The sequence below is a fragment of the Urocitellus parryii genome, chromosome 4 (genome assembly GCF_045843805.1).
Source record: "Urocitellus parryii isolate mUroPar1 chromosome 4, mUroPar1.hap1, whole genome shotgun sequence".
In the NCBI taxonomy this organism is placed as follows: Eukaryota; Metazoa; Chordata; class Mammalia; order Rodentia; family Sciuridae; genus Urocitellus; species Urocitellus parryii.
The window spans coordinates 33,063,603-33,080,471 of NC_135534.1; the positions used below are offsets into that span (position 1 = coordinate 33,063,603).

The 16,869-nt window shown below is 40.8% G+C and overlaps 1 protein-coding gene across 11 annotated transcripts in view; it reads left to right on the plus strand.

The window, feature by feature from the left end:
- Nucleotides 1-16,869, plus strand: part of Wt1 (WT1 transcription factor) — a 46,361-nt gene that overhangs the window by 16,981 nt on the left and 12,511 nt on the right. For 5 of the 11 annotated variants that reach the window (XM_026404810.2, XM_077797535.1, XM_077797538.1 and 2 more), the window contains one exon: nt 380-430. The exons of the other annotated variants lie outside the window; for them this stretch is intronic. In XM_026404810.2, coding sequence (XP_026260595.1) covers nt 380-430 — 51 coding nt within the window. The remainder of the gene's footprint in view (nt 1-379; nt 431-16,869) is intronic. 11 annotated transcript variants of the gene reach the window in all.

Consider the following 16,869-nt stretch of genomic DNA (forward strand, 5'->3'; position numbering starts at 1 on the left):
ATAGCAGGTACTTTCCTAGGTTACCTTGGCTTCTCTCCTAACAGCCTTATGAGGTGTAGGTACTGTAGTTACCGTTTTACAAGCTCAGAAAGTCACGTAACTTCCCAGGTTCACATCCTACTAAGTGGTCGTGCTGGGATTCCAAGTCCAGATCTATCCAGAGATTTCCAAAGCCCAGGCTCTGTCCAGCCTCTCTCTAGTGCCTTCGAAATCCCACCACTGGCCTAGTGGGATTAGGGACTTAGTTCAGCACTCTTGATGAGTCAGCTAGCATCACGTCTCCGTGTATTCCATGGTTTCTCATTAGAATCTGGGATCAGGGGGGCTTTCCAGAGCCCCCATGCTCCATTCCCCATTCCCACCTCTTCTTCTCTTCTAGAGTTGCTACTGGGAGCTCCAGCTCAGTGAAATGGACAGAAGGGCAGAGCAAGTGAGTGATCAATGGCCTTGTTGACTGACGTCTGGGGCAATGCAGGAGTTAGGACTGACATGGGTAATCAGGGAGCAGGTGGGGGGTGGGAAAATATATCCCTACTCCCCACCTCTTCATGTTTATCATAGACGTGCTACAGGTCAAATGGAGGTGGAAATGTTTCTTCTCAGCATACTCCTGGAAAAAAAAAAATATATATATATATATATATTTTTTTTTTTTTTTTTTTTTTGGTACCAAAGATTGAACCCAGGGGTGCATAACCACTGAGCCACATACCCAGCCCTTTTTATTTTTTTGCCACAGTCCGGCTACAGCAAAATAACCGGGGAGTGACGAATAACTTGCATTTTTTATTTAGAGATAGGGTCTCACTAAGTTGCTTAGGGCCTCACAAATTGCTAAGGCTGGCTTTGAACTTACAGTCCTGCTGCCTCAGCCTTCTGAGCCACTGGGATTATAGGCGTGTGCCACTGTGCCTGGCTGGGGAAATAATTTTTAAAAATCATGCAGCAAGAACTCTGTTCATTTCTTTGTGAGTGTGTCACAAAACACCAAATTTGTGACATTACCCATGTTAGATTAGTCAAGTCTTTCAGTCTTAACTTGGGTAAACTTGCTTTTCTCTATTTACCTTTGAATCTCCCAAGGAGAACTTAGTTTTTACTCTAAATCTGTGGCCAGGCTTTGTGAAGACTTTGTTTTTTTTTTTTTTCATTCGCAAACATTTGTGTCTTCCTCAGCTTTATACCTGCACCCTGGGGCATTTCTGTGGCTATTTTGTTTTGTTTTATTTTCTCTGCTGAAACACCAGTCAGGTTGCATCTTTCTTCCTTCTTTCGTTGGCTCAGTTCTATTTTTTGGATCATCCTTCAGCCATCAACTTCTAAGATTTACTCTCAGATCTTTCTCCCCACCCCCACCCCAATTTTTCTGCTCTTGTATCCAAATCTCTACTTCCTCTCTCTGGATTCCAAAGTAGAAAGCCTTCTGTTGCTTTGGATTCTTCTCTTCCCACTTCCATCCAAGGGGCAGCTGACAATTTTAGCCTTCTGTCCTCCTCTGCTGCCAGCTTCTTTTACATTTCTTGGCTTTTCCGGTCCCACCCTGTATTTCTGAATTCCTTCCTTTCCTTCTCTCTACTCAGAACTTAGTAACTCTTCTCATATTAAACGCCAACAACAGACAGAACATGATTGCCAAGTGAGAAGTATGTTTCAATTTTTAGAATTTCTGCATGCTGGACTACAGGGTTGGTTGGTTGGTTTAATTACAAAAATTACAGATAAGGAATCTTGGCATGGTTTGAATCCTGATCTTTCCAGAGTTGAGATAATTTTGATACTTTTAAAGGTCTTCAGATATGTGATATTAGTCACTAGCTGGGGAGTCAGAAATTGTAATATAAGCATGAAGCACAAAGTGCAAATAGTTTTTGTTCAGTCTTGTGTAAGAGGAAAAAAAAAACTAGAAGTTTTCATTGATTGGCTATTTACATCTTGGAAGGATTTCTGAAGTTAAATTTTTTTTAATACAATCTTTATTTAGAAAGCTATAGAACAAGGATCCAATAGCCCCAATGTATAGTCCCATATAAAAACAAAAAATTACAATTGTCTAATTTTCTTTTTTTTTTTTCTCCTTTTTTTTTTTTTGTACCAGGGATTGAACTCAGGGAACTTAACCACTAAGCCATATCCCCAGCCCTTTTTATTTTTCAGTTTTGAGAAAGGGACTCACTAAGTTGTTGAGGGCCTCACTGAATTGCTGAGGCCAGCTTTCAACTTTCAATCCTCCTGCCTCAGCCTCTCGAGTTCCTGGGATTACAAGTGTGTACCTGTCAACAATTGTTTAATTTTTCTGACATCTTCTCTTACATGGTAGATTTATCCCTTAGAACATATTTAAGTCAATTGATTTCTGCTTCCATTTTGTGAATTCCCACTTATTTAAGGGTACATATAGGGCTACACATGTTTTTCTCTAATGACCTTACTACTGTCATCATCCCCTGCCCACCCCAAAGCTATGGTCATGTCCAGATGAGGCTGGAGAGATTAAGCCACTTAACCCAGTCCATGGAGTAAGTGGCAGAGCCATGTTGGAATTAGCTTCTTTCTGACTCTGGGACCTGGCCTTAGAGTTTCTTAGACTTTAAGATTATGACCACAGTTAGAAATACCTTTTACACTGAGCTCCAATAGACACACAAAACACAAATTTTCACTAAACAGTAATTATCCTTATGATATGTTTTTGCTCTGCTGATTTTTTTTACTCTATTCCACATCATTTTAAAAAATACTGTCTGTGACATACTAGACTGATTTTACAGTGCACTGATGTGTCACAACTCCATTTTGCCTCTCTTTTTACTCTCAAAGGTGGTGACTCCTTAGCTCTTTCCTCTGAACCCATGAACAGCTGAGAACTGAATTTGGGTGGATCTTAAATTCCAGTAGAAAAATTGGCTTCTTCCCAGAAGAGACACAATCCAGGGTGGAGTCATTATTCCCTCTGATACTGAATTTACTTTCTTTTGCCATGATACAAACATTGTTAATATGGAAAATACATTTGGGAAATGAAACGATACTTCATGAAGTAGAGAAAGACAACTTTTTGCTTTCATCCTTAACTAGTAGTATCCTGACATGGGAAAAATCATGGTGGCAAGCTAGAGCTATAGCAGGAAAAACTGGCTTGTTGGGGGCAAGAGAATACCTGAGAGAACCTAGGGACTAAGTTGCTTAGGGCCTTGCTAACTTGCTGAGGCTGGTCTTAAACTTGTGATCCTCCTGCCTTAGATTCCTGAGTTGCTGGGATTACAGGCATTTGCCACCATGCCAGGCTTAGCATAATTTTAAAAAGACATAATTTCTATATCACTTGTGAAAATAAGGCATGCTTAATTTTTAATGAAATATTATATGCTTTAGATGAAATCCCACTGAATACTTACTCATGTCTTCTTTCCTTGAAAGCTACTTAAAAAAAAAAAAAAGTGACTCCAAAAAGAATAGTCTTGTTTCCTTGTGTCCTAAGCAAGTCCACGGAGACACCTTTATTAAATAGCAGCAGCAGTGCTGGAATGGGTGAGGATAGGATTTTGAAGTAGAGGATGATATGGTAGGAAGTTGCTATTGCCCGCTGACTGAGTCCTTGTCCTCCTTCTTCCTTTACTCATTTTCTCTCTCTCCATCTTTTTTTTCCCTTTCTTCCTTTGGTGCTGGAGATTGAACCAGAGCCTCATGCACACCAGGCAAATGCTCTACCACTGACCACATCCCCACCCTGCCTTACTCATTTTCTGACTTCGGCTTGTCTGTTGGGATCAAAGCTACTTTTATGACCTCAAATGGAAGAATCCCATGTTTCAATTTATGTCAGAAAGAAGGTACTGAAACCTTCTTTCATGAAACCACTTTCTGACACCCATAAACAAGTGAAATTAGATTTTAAAAGCAGGTCCGTGGTGGGGGAAATTGCTGAGGAATTTTTCTAAGATTAGTCCGCCTTTATTAATCCTATTCATGATGCCTTGTACTGTTAGCTTTTCATTTCTTTAAAAACGTTTTCTATGAGTATTCTTAAGGGTTGCTGATTTACAAAGGTTGCTAATAAGCCTTGGCTACCCTGTTGGCCTCTGTTTTGTCTCTTCTGAAGAAAATATCCTGCAAAATGGAGAAACACATCAACCTTGACTGTGGTCCAAGTTATTAAAGAGAGGAGGAAGTTACTCTGTGGGGACTGGGGTAGGGGGAGTGGGAAATGGAACACAATAGAAATGTAAAAGGAGTGCTGAGCAAAATGAATGTCCCTTCACTGCTCCAAGAAGTTCACAGACTGTTGGGAACACACAGTATTTGACCTGAGGATGTTCGAAAGGAAAAACGAGAAGACTCCCAGTGAGTGATGTATGGTGCAAACAAAGCTGTGCCTTTTGGTAGGGCCAAGGCTGTCGAATCTGGAGAAAATCCCCGCTAGACATGGTCTCATCCCTGAGAACCTGTGCCAAAAGAGATAGCCGAGCCTCTGGCCGGGAGCTCCTCACGCAGCCCCGTGCCTTCCCTTGTGGGCTTGTGAACATAAGGTACCCGTCCTGGAGATTTACTTCTTGAAAGCAGATAGCCTGCTTTTAAGTGGCTGCTAGAGCTTGAGATGCAAAGCAAAGGTGGGGAGCCTCAGTTCTGGGAATCTCAGCAGTCAGTCCCTCGAACAGGCGCATTCCTGAGTGCACTCCTCCATCTCCACCCCCAGCAGAAGGCTGTGGATTTCCCCCTTTGAAACAGCAACACGTGTGTCGTTAAAGCAGCTCTTTCTTTATTATTGTATGGGACTTAACTACCAGAAGGAATAATGGACTCTGGTTCCATAGTGATGGAGCTGATGACCTAGTGCTCTCCCCCCTCCATGCCCCCACTTAAGGAAGACTAATTCAGATGCTTCTTGGACCTCATGTCTCACTTTCCTGCTGCTACTTTTACCTTCCCTGGCTGTTGGCCTTTCCCACCCTTTTTTTCTTGGGGCATGTATTCAACTAATGTATTTGTATTTATTAAGTGAATAAGATATATAAATTATAGAACATTTAGAAAATACAATTATGCAGGGAAGGAAATCACCCAACCCCTCAGTAACTTAAATCAAGCTATGAATGGTGGATAAAGGGGTGTGTGTGTCTCCCATGGGGAGAGGGGACATCAGATGAGGGAGGATATCTTCACCACCCAAAGGAGTATTTTGGAACTCTTATATCTTTAGCTTCCTCTGGGCCCTTGTGAGACTATCTGCTCATCATTTATAAGAACAGATCATATCGTCTAGCTAGAAAAAAATATTGATCTAGAATGCACACCAGTAAAAAGTCATCCAGATGTTTCTTAGAAATAAGAGGCTACTGCCTCGTTTCATAAGAGTTCTTCTACCGAAAGTGAACAAGTTCATGTATTCTAGCTTTATTTCCATCTCTTAATTTTTAACACAAAGTCACAAAGGGAGTGCTTTCTAGGCGAAGATGGTGACTTTATCCAAAATAAAAACAGCCTTTTTTCCCCTTTGATTAGAACAGTAACACAGGCTTATCACTTAAAAAAAAAAAATTCAGACAGTACCAAAACATAAAGAAGAAAAGAAAAGTCATCTGACATCTCACCACCCAGAGATAACCTCTTTGTTTTTAAAACATTTTGGTGTGTATTGAATCTGCAGAGAAAAAAATGCTAGAACCATTTATCTATTAACTATCTAACCTCTGGATGAATTAAGGGAAGGGGCAAAAGACTGAAGAAGCAGGAGGCTGAGGCAGGGGGGTTGTGAGTTTAAAAAAAGCCAGCCTCAGCAACTTAGTGAAGTTAGCAAGACCCTGTCTCTAAATAAAGTATGAAAAAGGGCTGGGGATATGGCTTAGTGCTTAAGTGCCACTGGGTTCAGTCCCCGGTAACAAGTGTGTGGGGGGGGGGAATGAATGGGAGGAGGTGACCCAGAGGCATCATATGGAGACAACTCTTTCATAGAGTTCTGATGCAAAGGGGAAGAAAAAAATGAGGTTCTAGTTGACTGAGGAAAAAAGATGGTAGATAGTAGGGTTTTTAATTGTTTTGCTTTTACTTATTTTTTTTTTTTGTATTTAAAAAGAGATGTTTGCTTGTTTGTTTGATGATGGGAATGATCAGAAAGAGGGAAAAATTGATGATGGGAGGTGAGAAGGAAGAGGCTCTGTAGGCAAGTGGGCTGGCTTTAGCCAGAAGCTGGTTCATATAGCAACTATATTAGTTTCGTGAGCATTCTTTGTTTATAAGAGTTCTTTTGCTTGTCATAGTACTAGAATTTTTTTCTCTGGTTTGTTTATATTTTAGCTATGACAATGGCTTTTTTCCTGTCAGAACTTTTAAAAATTTTGCAGTAAAAATTATGTTTTATTTCATAGCTTCAAGTTTTTGGCTTTGGTATCATACTTGAAAAGATTTTCCTACTCCAGCTTTTTTTTAGTATTATTTTATTTACTTTCAATATTTAAAAATTAACATTTCACATTTAAACATTCAATTCATCCTGAATTTATTTGACTATGGGATTCCAATTTGATTTATTTCCGAGAAACTATACAGTATACTTAGACCATTTTGAGCTATCCTTTCTTCCCTCCTTGCTTTCAGGTATTACCTTTACCAAAGACTAAATTCCTTGGATCCATTTCTAGACTCTTTATTTTCTTCTTTTGATCAGTCTGGCTTTTCTACCAAGTATCAAGCTTCTTTGCTATAATTTCATAGTCCATTTTAATATCTGATATTAAAGTTCCCCCCAACGTTGTCTTCTTTTTCAAGGTATTTCTAGCTGTTAGCTCTTGAGGTGGTTGTTGTTGTTATTATTATTATTATTATTGCTACTACTACTAGAGATGAGGGTCACAGTATGTTGCACAGACTGGTTTGCAACTCCTGGACTCAAATGATCCTTTTGCCTCAGCCTCCTCAGTAGCAGGGACTAAAAGCATGAGCCACTCATGCCTGACTCTCTTCTCTTTAAGATTATTTAATTTTGTTAATTTAAGAGAAATTTTTTATCAATACATTAATTGCAACAAATACACCGTATTAATTTGAGATGTTAATAATAGAGGAAAATTGATGTAGGGTCTATGAGGTCTCTGTTTTATCTTAGAAATTTCTCTACAAATCTAAAACTATTCTGAAGTAAGTTTATTAAAAAAAAACTTAAATGTAAGTTTGGATGGATTGTATCACATTTAAAAACTAATTTTGGAAGGCTGGGTATGGTGGCATATGCTTATATTCCCAGCAGTTTGGAAGACTGAGGCAGGAGGATCGTGAGTTCAAAGCCAGCCTCAGCAACTTAGCGAGACCCTGTCTCTAAATAAAATATCGAAAAGGGCTGTGGATGTAGCTCAGTGGTTAAGTGACCCTGGGTTCAAAACCCAGTACAAAAAAAAAAATTGATTTTGAAGTACGTTGACTTTTGAAAATTTTTGAATCCTTTCTTTAAGAACAAAACAGTTCTCAATATTTTTATGTCTTATTCTTTCAGATGCCCATGTGTAGAATTTCCTCCAAGACTTTAACAGTAATACCCCTGGTCTCAAAATCCCTTCAAGAATGAGTGTGATTCATTTGAATTTATTACAAAAGTTTTCCTTTGTTTGTTCACCTGGAATTAATTTATACCTGCCTCTTGGTGCTGGGGATCCAACCCAGGGCCTCGAGCATGCTAGGCAGGCTCTCCACCACAGAGCTACATCTCCATCCCACTTGTGTTGTGAAAAGTCAGAGTTTGGAGCATGGAGCCAGCAGAAGTGTTGGATCTGCACAGATTCCTCACACCTGCGAGCTCCATTTCAGTTGGGGAATCAAGAGAGGGTTTAGTCTTCAGAACGCTGTGCTTGATCCTGGGGTTTAGGAAGGAACTTTATTTTAAAAATGCAATTGAGTAGTTGGAGTAAATTTTCTCAGAAGAGGGTATGAGCAACCTGAGTGGGAACCTCTTAGAACCAGGCTACAAAGATCCTGCTCCCATCTTTCCTGTGTGAGATGCAGGGTTCGTCTGTTATATAAATTTGGGACCCTGTTCTTAGGGGTGGAGCCAGCAGTAATCTCTGGCCATAGAGTGAAAGCATTGAGTATCCAGAACCCAGTGAGTTAGATGAAACCAGGAAGTGGACGGACTAGCACCCCACTTCCAGTAAGACATCCAGATATTTCTATGATCTGATGGTGGGACCTTGGGTTCGTGAGTTCCTGTGTCTGTGTGTATTGATGTAAGAAAGAAAGTCATGTCTAAAAGTCTTATAAGCATGAAGGGCCAGAAAAGAGCATAGGGGTTGTTTTTTGGACTCTTCCCTCCAAACTGTTGTGGGAAACTAGATCTAAGAGGATACCTCAGCTCTGCCTTGAGGGTAAAATAGAAGGAAAAAGGTCAGTTGGGGGAGGTTTGTGAACCATTGCAAGCAGTGAGGAGGGCTTGATGGCTCGTGAGCCTGATTTGGCTCTTAACCCACTCAGATTGTGGCTCCTATGAAATAGTGGCTGAGGACTAGGCTGCAAGGAAAGTGAAGACGAATGAGCCAGGACTATAAAGAAAGTTTCAAAAGAGGAATACAGTAAGACTTTAGTAATAACAGCATGGTTGGAAGAAATGAGCATCCTCTAAAAGGTAATTTGGAGGGACCAGTACTCATTTACAGGTTTCATATTCTGATATGTCTTTGAAAAGAAAATACATTTACCTTTGAATATTAGATTGTGTATTATAATTATTATTATTATTATTAATGATTTTTGGTCCCCAGGATTGAATTCAGGGGCACTCCACTAAGCCACATCCCTAGCCCTATTTTGTATTTTATTTAGACACAGGGTCTCACTGAGTTGCTTAGCACCTTGATTTCGCTGAGGCTGACTATGAATTCCTGGTCTTCCTGCCTCAGCTTCCAGAGCTGCTGGAATTATAGGTGTGTGCCACCATGCCTGGCTAGATTGCACATTATTAATCAGAACTTTGCAACAGGTGGCAGAATCCCAGTTGTAACAGGTGTGGATCAATGGGGTAATTTGGTAGGTTGTGGGTATTATATTTTAAAACCCTTTTCTGGATTCAGGGACTTAGTGTCATGAGAACACTGTTTCACTGTCTCTTGTCTGTTTTCCTCCGTGCTGGTTGTCATCTCAGGCAACCTTGCTCCACTGTGTCAAAAGCAGCTTTGATTTTAGCACCTACAGCCTGACAAGAAGAATGTCTCTCTATTGGTTCTTTTTCAACAATAGACTTAGGGAAAGGTCTTTGATTGGCTTGCAGTGGGTCATGTGACTGGAGAAAATAGTGGTTGATTGGCCAGGTCTTAGTCTTGTACTCTCTTCTAGAGCCTGGGGTGGGGTTAAAGAGAGGAATTTCCAGGGACTGGGGTTGTGGTTCAGAGGTAGAGCGCCCCTAGCATGCCTGAGGCAAGGTGTTCCATCCTCAGCACCACACAAAATAAAGATGTTGTGTCCACCTAAAACTAAACTAAAAAATATATATATATGAGTTTCCCTAAAAGGAACAGAGGGCTTTGTTACCAAGGAAAGTGGATGTGGGCGGGCATGACAAGAAATAGGCAATAGTTTTAAAAAGTCAGAGTTAGTGGAAGTGGGGTGAGTGCCCTTTCCCTCCAGATGTTTTGTAGCTCTGGGTGCCATAGGGATGCATGTGACATGGAGAGAATGGGAATGAAGAGCAAGCAGGCAGGGAGTCTGCTTTCCCAGGTTCCTAGGGAAAATGTTTAGTAAAAAAGCAAAATAGAAGCATTGCTGTAGTGTAGTTTTTAATGAAAAATGACTAAAATACATTGTTTTAGTCCAAAGTAACAGATGCATCTTTTTCTTAAGGTCTAAACTGAAATGAAACACCTGGGGACAGACAGAGGGTAAACTGTCCCAAGTTAAAAAAAAACAAACCAGATTCTCTCCTGTAGACTATTTTTGAGGAAATTTGATACCTATGCGTTATTAGAAAACAGACATTGAGTGTGTGTTTAAACTCATTCAAGTTTAACTTGGTTGTTTTATTTTAGGTTTTTACTTTCTGTGCTGGCTTAGTAAAAGAAACTTTATCTTTCTCCTTTTATATGCCCAGAGCACATGTTCAGTAGACTGTACCATGATCTGGATTGAAGAGCTTGGTGTCTCTGACTTTGGGCCTCTATCCCTTGTATTTCCTGTAGACAGGTAGTTAGTTCTGGAAGCTTGGTTTAGACTTGGGGTTCTTACAGCTCCTCCTCCTCCTCCTCCTCTTCTTCTCTCTGTCTCTCTCTGTCTCTGTCTCTCTCTCTCTCTCTCTCTCTCTCTCTCTCTCTCTCAAGGCAAGTATAATTTATGGGTGGTGCTGAGTTCAGCCTCATCTCGTGTTTAACCTTTTAGGAAGCCCAGTTTCTTAACGCAGTTCTTCATTCTTTTCTCTGAGAAATTGGCACGCTAGAGAAGGGGATGATGGGCCTCAAGGCTTGCAGCAAACTTTATTGTCAACACCAAAAAGAATCAGGCACTTAAGCATCTCATATATAAGCCCCCAGCATTAAGGATACAGAGAGCTTGACGGGGGGATTCTGTGTCCTGGTGCACGAGTGTTTGCGATTTCCCCAGGTGCTTCCCTGCAGTCTGATTAAGTCTGCAGAGGCGAGAAGACCGAGGTGAAGATGGGGGATGACCACCTGGCCAATAAGTAGAGGTGGGAGAGAGAAGTCACAGGCTGAAGTGTCTCCTTTCTGAATATTCATATTCAATGAGAATGGCCTTCAAAAGTCTCTTTCTCTTTCGTTTTACATTTTCTCTTTCTTCTTCTTTTTTCCTCTTGTGTTGATAAGGGATTTCAGGGCGGCTCTGGTTTTTCTCATCTGTAAAACCTCAATTCCTTTTTATTAATCTTCTTGTGCCTGTGGAACATCAAAATTAATCATTTCTAAAGAAGCTACCCCTTCGAAAGTTATGTTGTTTTTTTTTCTAAGCCAAGCCTCAATGTACACATGTTTAGTGAGACGAGGGCTCATAATTTGTGTTAGATGAGGGACATTTTTCTCTTTCTGCAGACTTTCTAAGGACACGTGTTGATGCATTTTAAAGCTGTCTAGGAAAGGAAAGGCAAATTTTCTCAGGATACAGTTTTTGCTGTTAAAATTGTCTCGGCTACCACCAGAAATGAAGTCACAAGGTGTATGCTCTGTGATAATTGCTTCTGCTTAGTTCCCCCCCTGCCCAGTTAGGTAAAAAGAGATGATGATAATGATTAATTATTATTACTTTGTAACAAATGTGCACAGTTTGGACTACTCTGTCACATATGAGCAGGTCATTTCTGTCCCTTGTGCTTTCTCTATGCCAATATAAAGATTGTCTCGTACAGCAGAAGCAGAAATATGCTGAGGAGGAATGTTTTGAACTTGCCCTTCCTCTCTGCCCACCCTTAGTCTTCCCCTCCACATCACTACATTTATTAAACTCCAGTGTGCCTGATTTCATTCATACCTTGGAGAAAAGAGCTGGAATCATTCAAGTGTCAGGATAGAATGGAACCCTTTAGGATGGGGTTGCACTGACCTGGACACACACCTCAAGCTCTGCCACTTGCCATCTGTCTGATTTTGGGCAAATAAGCTCAACCTGTCCTTAAACTTCTGTATACTTCACTGTGAAATGGGGATGGTACTGTTTAAGCAATAGTTAACATTTATTGAGTGCATACATGCACCAAATATTGTACAGAACTAATCTGATCTCATTGGTTCCTTCAGGACGTAGCCCGAAGAGCAAGCAGGTGCTATTGTTTTCATTTTACATGAAGCTGTTCTAGGAAGGCTAAGTCATTTGCTAAGGCAATACACCTTAATGACTCCTGGGTTGTGCTGTGAATAAAAAATACAAATTATATTGATCTCAATCACCAGACTTACATAAAGCATACAATAAATAATTTTTATGGTTGTTAGTGATCGAATATAGTCATAGACTTCCAGAATTTTTGGTTGGGATAAAGTTATTTGGTGATGTTTAGCTTTTGCTCCCAACATGACTCATCTCTTTGATCTTCAGATGAATCCTTAGTGTAGGTTATTAACTTCATTTTACAAATGATGCATCTCAGATGTGGAGAGAATTGAATGACTAGCTCATGACCACAGAGAAGATAAATAGTAACATTGGGCCTGGAATACAGGTCTTCAGATGCAAAATCATGTGTTCCCAGACAAATCTGTAGATAAGGGATCCAGATTGATTAAGTTTTTTAAAAAAAATGTGTCTGCAAGAAATGTAATAAATCTCGTTTCCTTGGTATGGTGAGCTGTATAATGACCCCCAAAGATATCCAGGTCCTAATTTCTGGAACCTGTGAATGTTCCCTCAAGTGGCAAAAGGGGTTTTCCAGTTATGATTCAGTTATGGACCGTGAGATGGAGAATTTTCCTGAATTAATCTGGGTGGGCTGAATTATCTAAATGTGATAACAAGTATGCAAGAGGTTGGGGTGATGCAAAGAAGGGACCAAGAAACCAGGCAAGTTCTAGAAACTGAAAGAAGCAAGTGAAGCAGCTCTCTCCTTGGAGCCATTGGGGGAAAGCAGGACTGCTGACACCTGGGTTTCAGCCTGGGGATGCTGATTTGGCACTTCTAACTCTCCATCATCATAAGAGGGTAACTTGGTGAGTTTTTTTTTTTTTTTAAAGTTGTGGTGATTTGTCTTAAGAAACTCATGCATTTGAATTGGCAGTACTGCACCTATGGCTTTCTGTCTGTGACCACAGTACTTACACCTGCTTTCAAGAGGGCTGCTGAAATTAGAGCCATACCATTTCCAGGACTCCAGAAAGCCTCTCGATGGAAACTTCTAGATTTTGCTTGGACAGCGCTGGCCATTCCTGCTGTATAAGTATGGCATCCTTTCAAGCTAGGGTATGGGAGATTCTAACACCCAGTTTTCAAAGAGCCAGGTACATCCCCACCTCTATTTTGTTGCCCTGTGGGAAGACCAGCAGAAACAAATGGATTTTTCCAGTATATAACTTCTCTGCTCAGCCTTGAAAGCAGAAGTTGCAAATTGTTGACCCTTAGGGCAGATGTATGTTTTATCTCATCCAACAGTGACTCTTTAAGATTTCAATAATTTGCAAGAATATAAATTCAAGTCATCTCAGAAGAAGATGAGATTTATGACTATTTTTCCTTGAAGAATGGAAAGATGTGGTCCCATTGGGTTCCCATCATTAACAACAGATGGTGGCCAGTAGAGTTGAATTGTGGCTGCCTCTGTTGGGCAGGGGACAGTGTAGCCTGGGTGACTGTCCTTGCCAGTTCAGGGCCATATTATTCTGTAGAGCCCTCTTCATTGATTTCTCTCATTTACTCTGACCCTGTCAGAATATTTGAATTTCTGGCTCTGCTTTAAATAAAAAAGAACTAAATCCATTTTCTTTCATAAAATAATTGCCCTCTTGGCTAATAATGTGGAAATTCATGGAGAATAAGACAGATGACAGAAGAGTTGAGACAGATTAATATCTTGGTTTTCAAGTAGAAAATGTCAGAGGATTCTAGAAATCACAGCAGTGAGGATACCCTGCATTTTAGGAATTCAGTTACTAAGCTAGATCTTTGGGAATATGCAGGGAAGAAAACAGATCATTAGCAGCCAAAGTTGGTTAGCCATATGTAAGGTGTGCCCAAGTCTGTTTCCTTTGTGGTAAAATTACCAATTTGATAGTGGAAGGTCACTAATGTAGTAGATATTTATTGTGAACAGACATTTGATAGTTATTTTTGATGATTTTCTGATCAAGATAGGATATTGTGGGCTCTGAATGGATGCTTTGTGCCTAGTTGAACAATAAAACCAGAGGCAATGTCTGAAGTCTCTCTGTCAAGCTGAAGAGGGGTCTCTGGCAGGGTGGCCTCTGTGGCAGGGCACAAGCACGTTCTGATGATCCTTTGTATCTTCAGTATCTGTACCAGGCCCACTGGATCTTTGCCCACCTGGAGCTATAGCAGTCCTATGATATCTCAGTATAAATCCCAGGGTTCCCTGATTATCTTGGCCAAGGAGTCATCCAATCCTTTTTTTTTTCCATCATTCAGCTGAATCAGATATCTTCCTAAGGGAAGTTTCCTAGGTAACAAAACACAGACACTTTTTATAAAGCACCAATTTCTTATCCTAAGAAAGTTGTCCAGACTTACTCAGACTGGGATCATGCATCTTGCTATGCATAGTGCCACGTTTTCTTTTATGTTCCTTTTAATTATCTGAGTTGGAAGGTAGATAAAGCCAGGACATACATTTCTATCCTAATGGAGATTTGGGGCTCTGTTAGTTCATACTGTAGAGCCTGTTCCATGAATGATAACAACTCTCTGTTTTGGGGTTGGTTCTGATTCTTTTCACCCCACAACTGTTCAGGGTTCTGTGATTCTTTTATTTGGAATGTGTATCTTTGACCCTGGAAGTATCCCCACTAGGCTGGCAGTTCCTTCTCATTCTTGGAAGGCCTTATGGCTCCAGACCTCTTGGAATCCTACCATCATTCTTATTTGGTTCATCCACAGCATAGTCATTAAATATCATTAGATATTCTGAAGGATGGTTCTCTCCAGGGGTGAAGCTTGGTGATACTTGAACATCTAAGCCAGTAGCTGGATCCTCTCTGGAGACTGATTTTTTAAAAAAAAAAATATTTATTCTGTTTTAGGTGGACACAATGTCTTTATTTTACATTTATGTGGTGCTGAGGATTGAACCCAGTGCCTCTTGCAGGCTAAACAAGCACTCTACCAATGAGCCACAATCCCAGCCCAAGTAGCTGCATCTTAACAATGGGTGTTGTCCCATTGGCAGCCATCATCTTCCTGAGCATTTCTGTCTTAGGTTAACTCCTGTTGACAACTCATGCCCTGGTGGACTGGACCCCATCCAAGCTATTCAATTCTCTCTGATGGTCCCTCAGGTTGCCCCATGGAGTTGGCTCTCCTCGTCCAGCCATGCCACACCTGCCTATAGTTACCACCCAGTTAGTCCATTCAAACTAGGATGACTGGTTAGGTTCCAGCTCTCATAATTCAGTCATTTCATGAACCTCTGAATATTTCTACATTAATATAGGAGCTTTTGGTGGACATCTCATATCCAAACTGTAAAACTGAGGAAGGTCACTGTGACCTGAGTATAGAGGAATTATTTCCTCTTACATGTGATAATCATAATACTCTGTCCACACTGAGCCCAGAGGCCCAAGCCTTTTGACCCAGAATTGAGCATTGGCAGCCTGTTGGCCTAATCCATGGTACTGTGTTTGACTAGTGGATCAACTTTGAAAGATTTGGAATGGAATCCCTTCAGGTCAGACATGTACTCTCTATTCTTATGCATTCATGTTACTGTCCAGATTCTAAAAACTTTTATGTTTTGAATGATCTTTCTTTCCCACTCCTTTATAGAAACATTTCTGTAGCATTGGCAATCCATCCTAAGTGACCACTTTGAGAAAGATTTATCAAAATGAAGGGGAAGAGGAAGAGGACAATCAAGGCGGTAAAAGAATCAAAATACAGTTCACCTTGTCGGAGCTGAGAGAAAAGAGATCTATAGCCTAGAGAGCTAGATCTTTATTTTTTTTATTTTTTTTTTTTTTAGAGAGAGTGAGAGAGGAGAGAGAGAGAGAAAGAGAGAGAATTTTTAATATTTATTTTTTAGTTCTCGGCGGACACAACATCTTTGTTGGTATGTGGTGCTGAGGATCGAACCCGGGCCGCACGCATGCCAGGCGAGCGCGCTACCGCGTGAGCCACATCCCCAGCCCCAAGAGAGCTAGATCTTTAAATACTTGAAGGGCTGTAATGTGGAGGAGGAGTTAGAGTCAGTCCATCTTGGGCCTGTTTGTGGACTCTGCCCATCCTTTAGTCACTAAGTTTAAAGGATGCAGGGATGAGTGAGGTGATTCTGTTGTCCATGCCAAGTTTTACCATCATGTATGGGAGATGCATAGAGATGGCTGTAACATAGTAATACTTGTACAGTTCCCCATCAGGCAGGAGTGAGGACACAGATCTCAGCTTGGTTTGGAAAGGCCTTTCCTAACAATTGAACTTTCCCCAAATAGAACAGCATGCCTTGAAAATTTACCAGTCATGTTGTCCAGCTGTTGACAATGACCTGGAAGCCATTTCTGCTTCGACTGTGGTTGGAGGAGATGACTTTTCTAGGCCCCTTCTGCCTCTATAGTCTATGGCTCCCAAGACTACCAGCTTGTTTTCCTTCATTGACTTGAAGTGATTTCTACAAATTAAATGCTCACAAGTTAGGCTTGGTCTTCTGAGAAGACCACACTGGAAGGCACGTTGGCTTACAGGGTTTCCACAGTGTGGGATTGCATTGGTGTTTGTCTTATGGAGATATAAGAACCCATAGGCAGGGGCCAACTGTTTTACTGTTTTTATTCATGGATCTCATAGAAGACTCTACTAGATTGTGGCATAATTGGCTCAGTCTCGGGTATAGTCTTATTGCTTCTTTTCTTTGTTGACTTGCATCTATCTGGCTGTGAGGATCAGTGTTGTTCCCTTTGAGTGACAGAACACTTTGAGTCATGGAACTAGTTTGTTGAGAAAAGTCTGAGCCTTCCCCCCCCCACAAAAAAAAATTCAGATACCCCCCCACCAGAATTCAACTATTAAGACATATTACTAATACTTCCCCTTTGATGGCAGAAATTGCACATAATTCAGATTTCTACTAATGGTGTGTCCCCAAAAGTCCCTTAGCCTGAGGAAATGTTTAAGTTGCATTTTGGCTTTATGAAGAAGATAGAACCATGCAAAACAGCTTCTCCTTTCAGCCTTTGAGGCACAGTGTTTTGGCAGCACCATTCTGGCCCTGTCCTCCTTCTGCTGTCACGCTGCCAT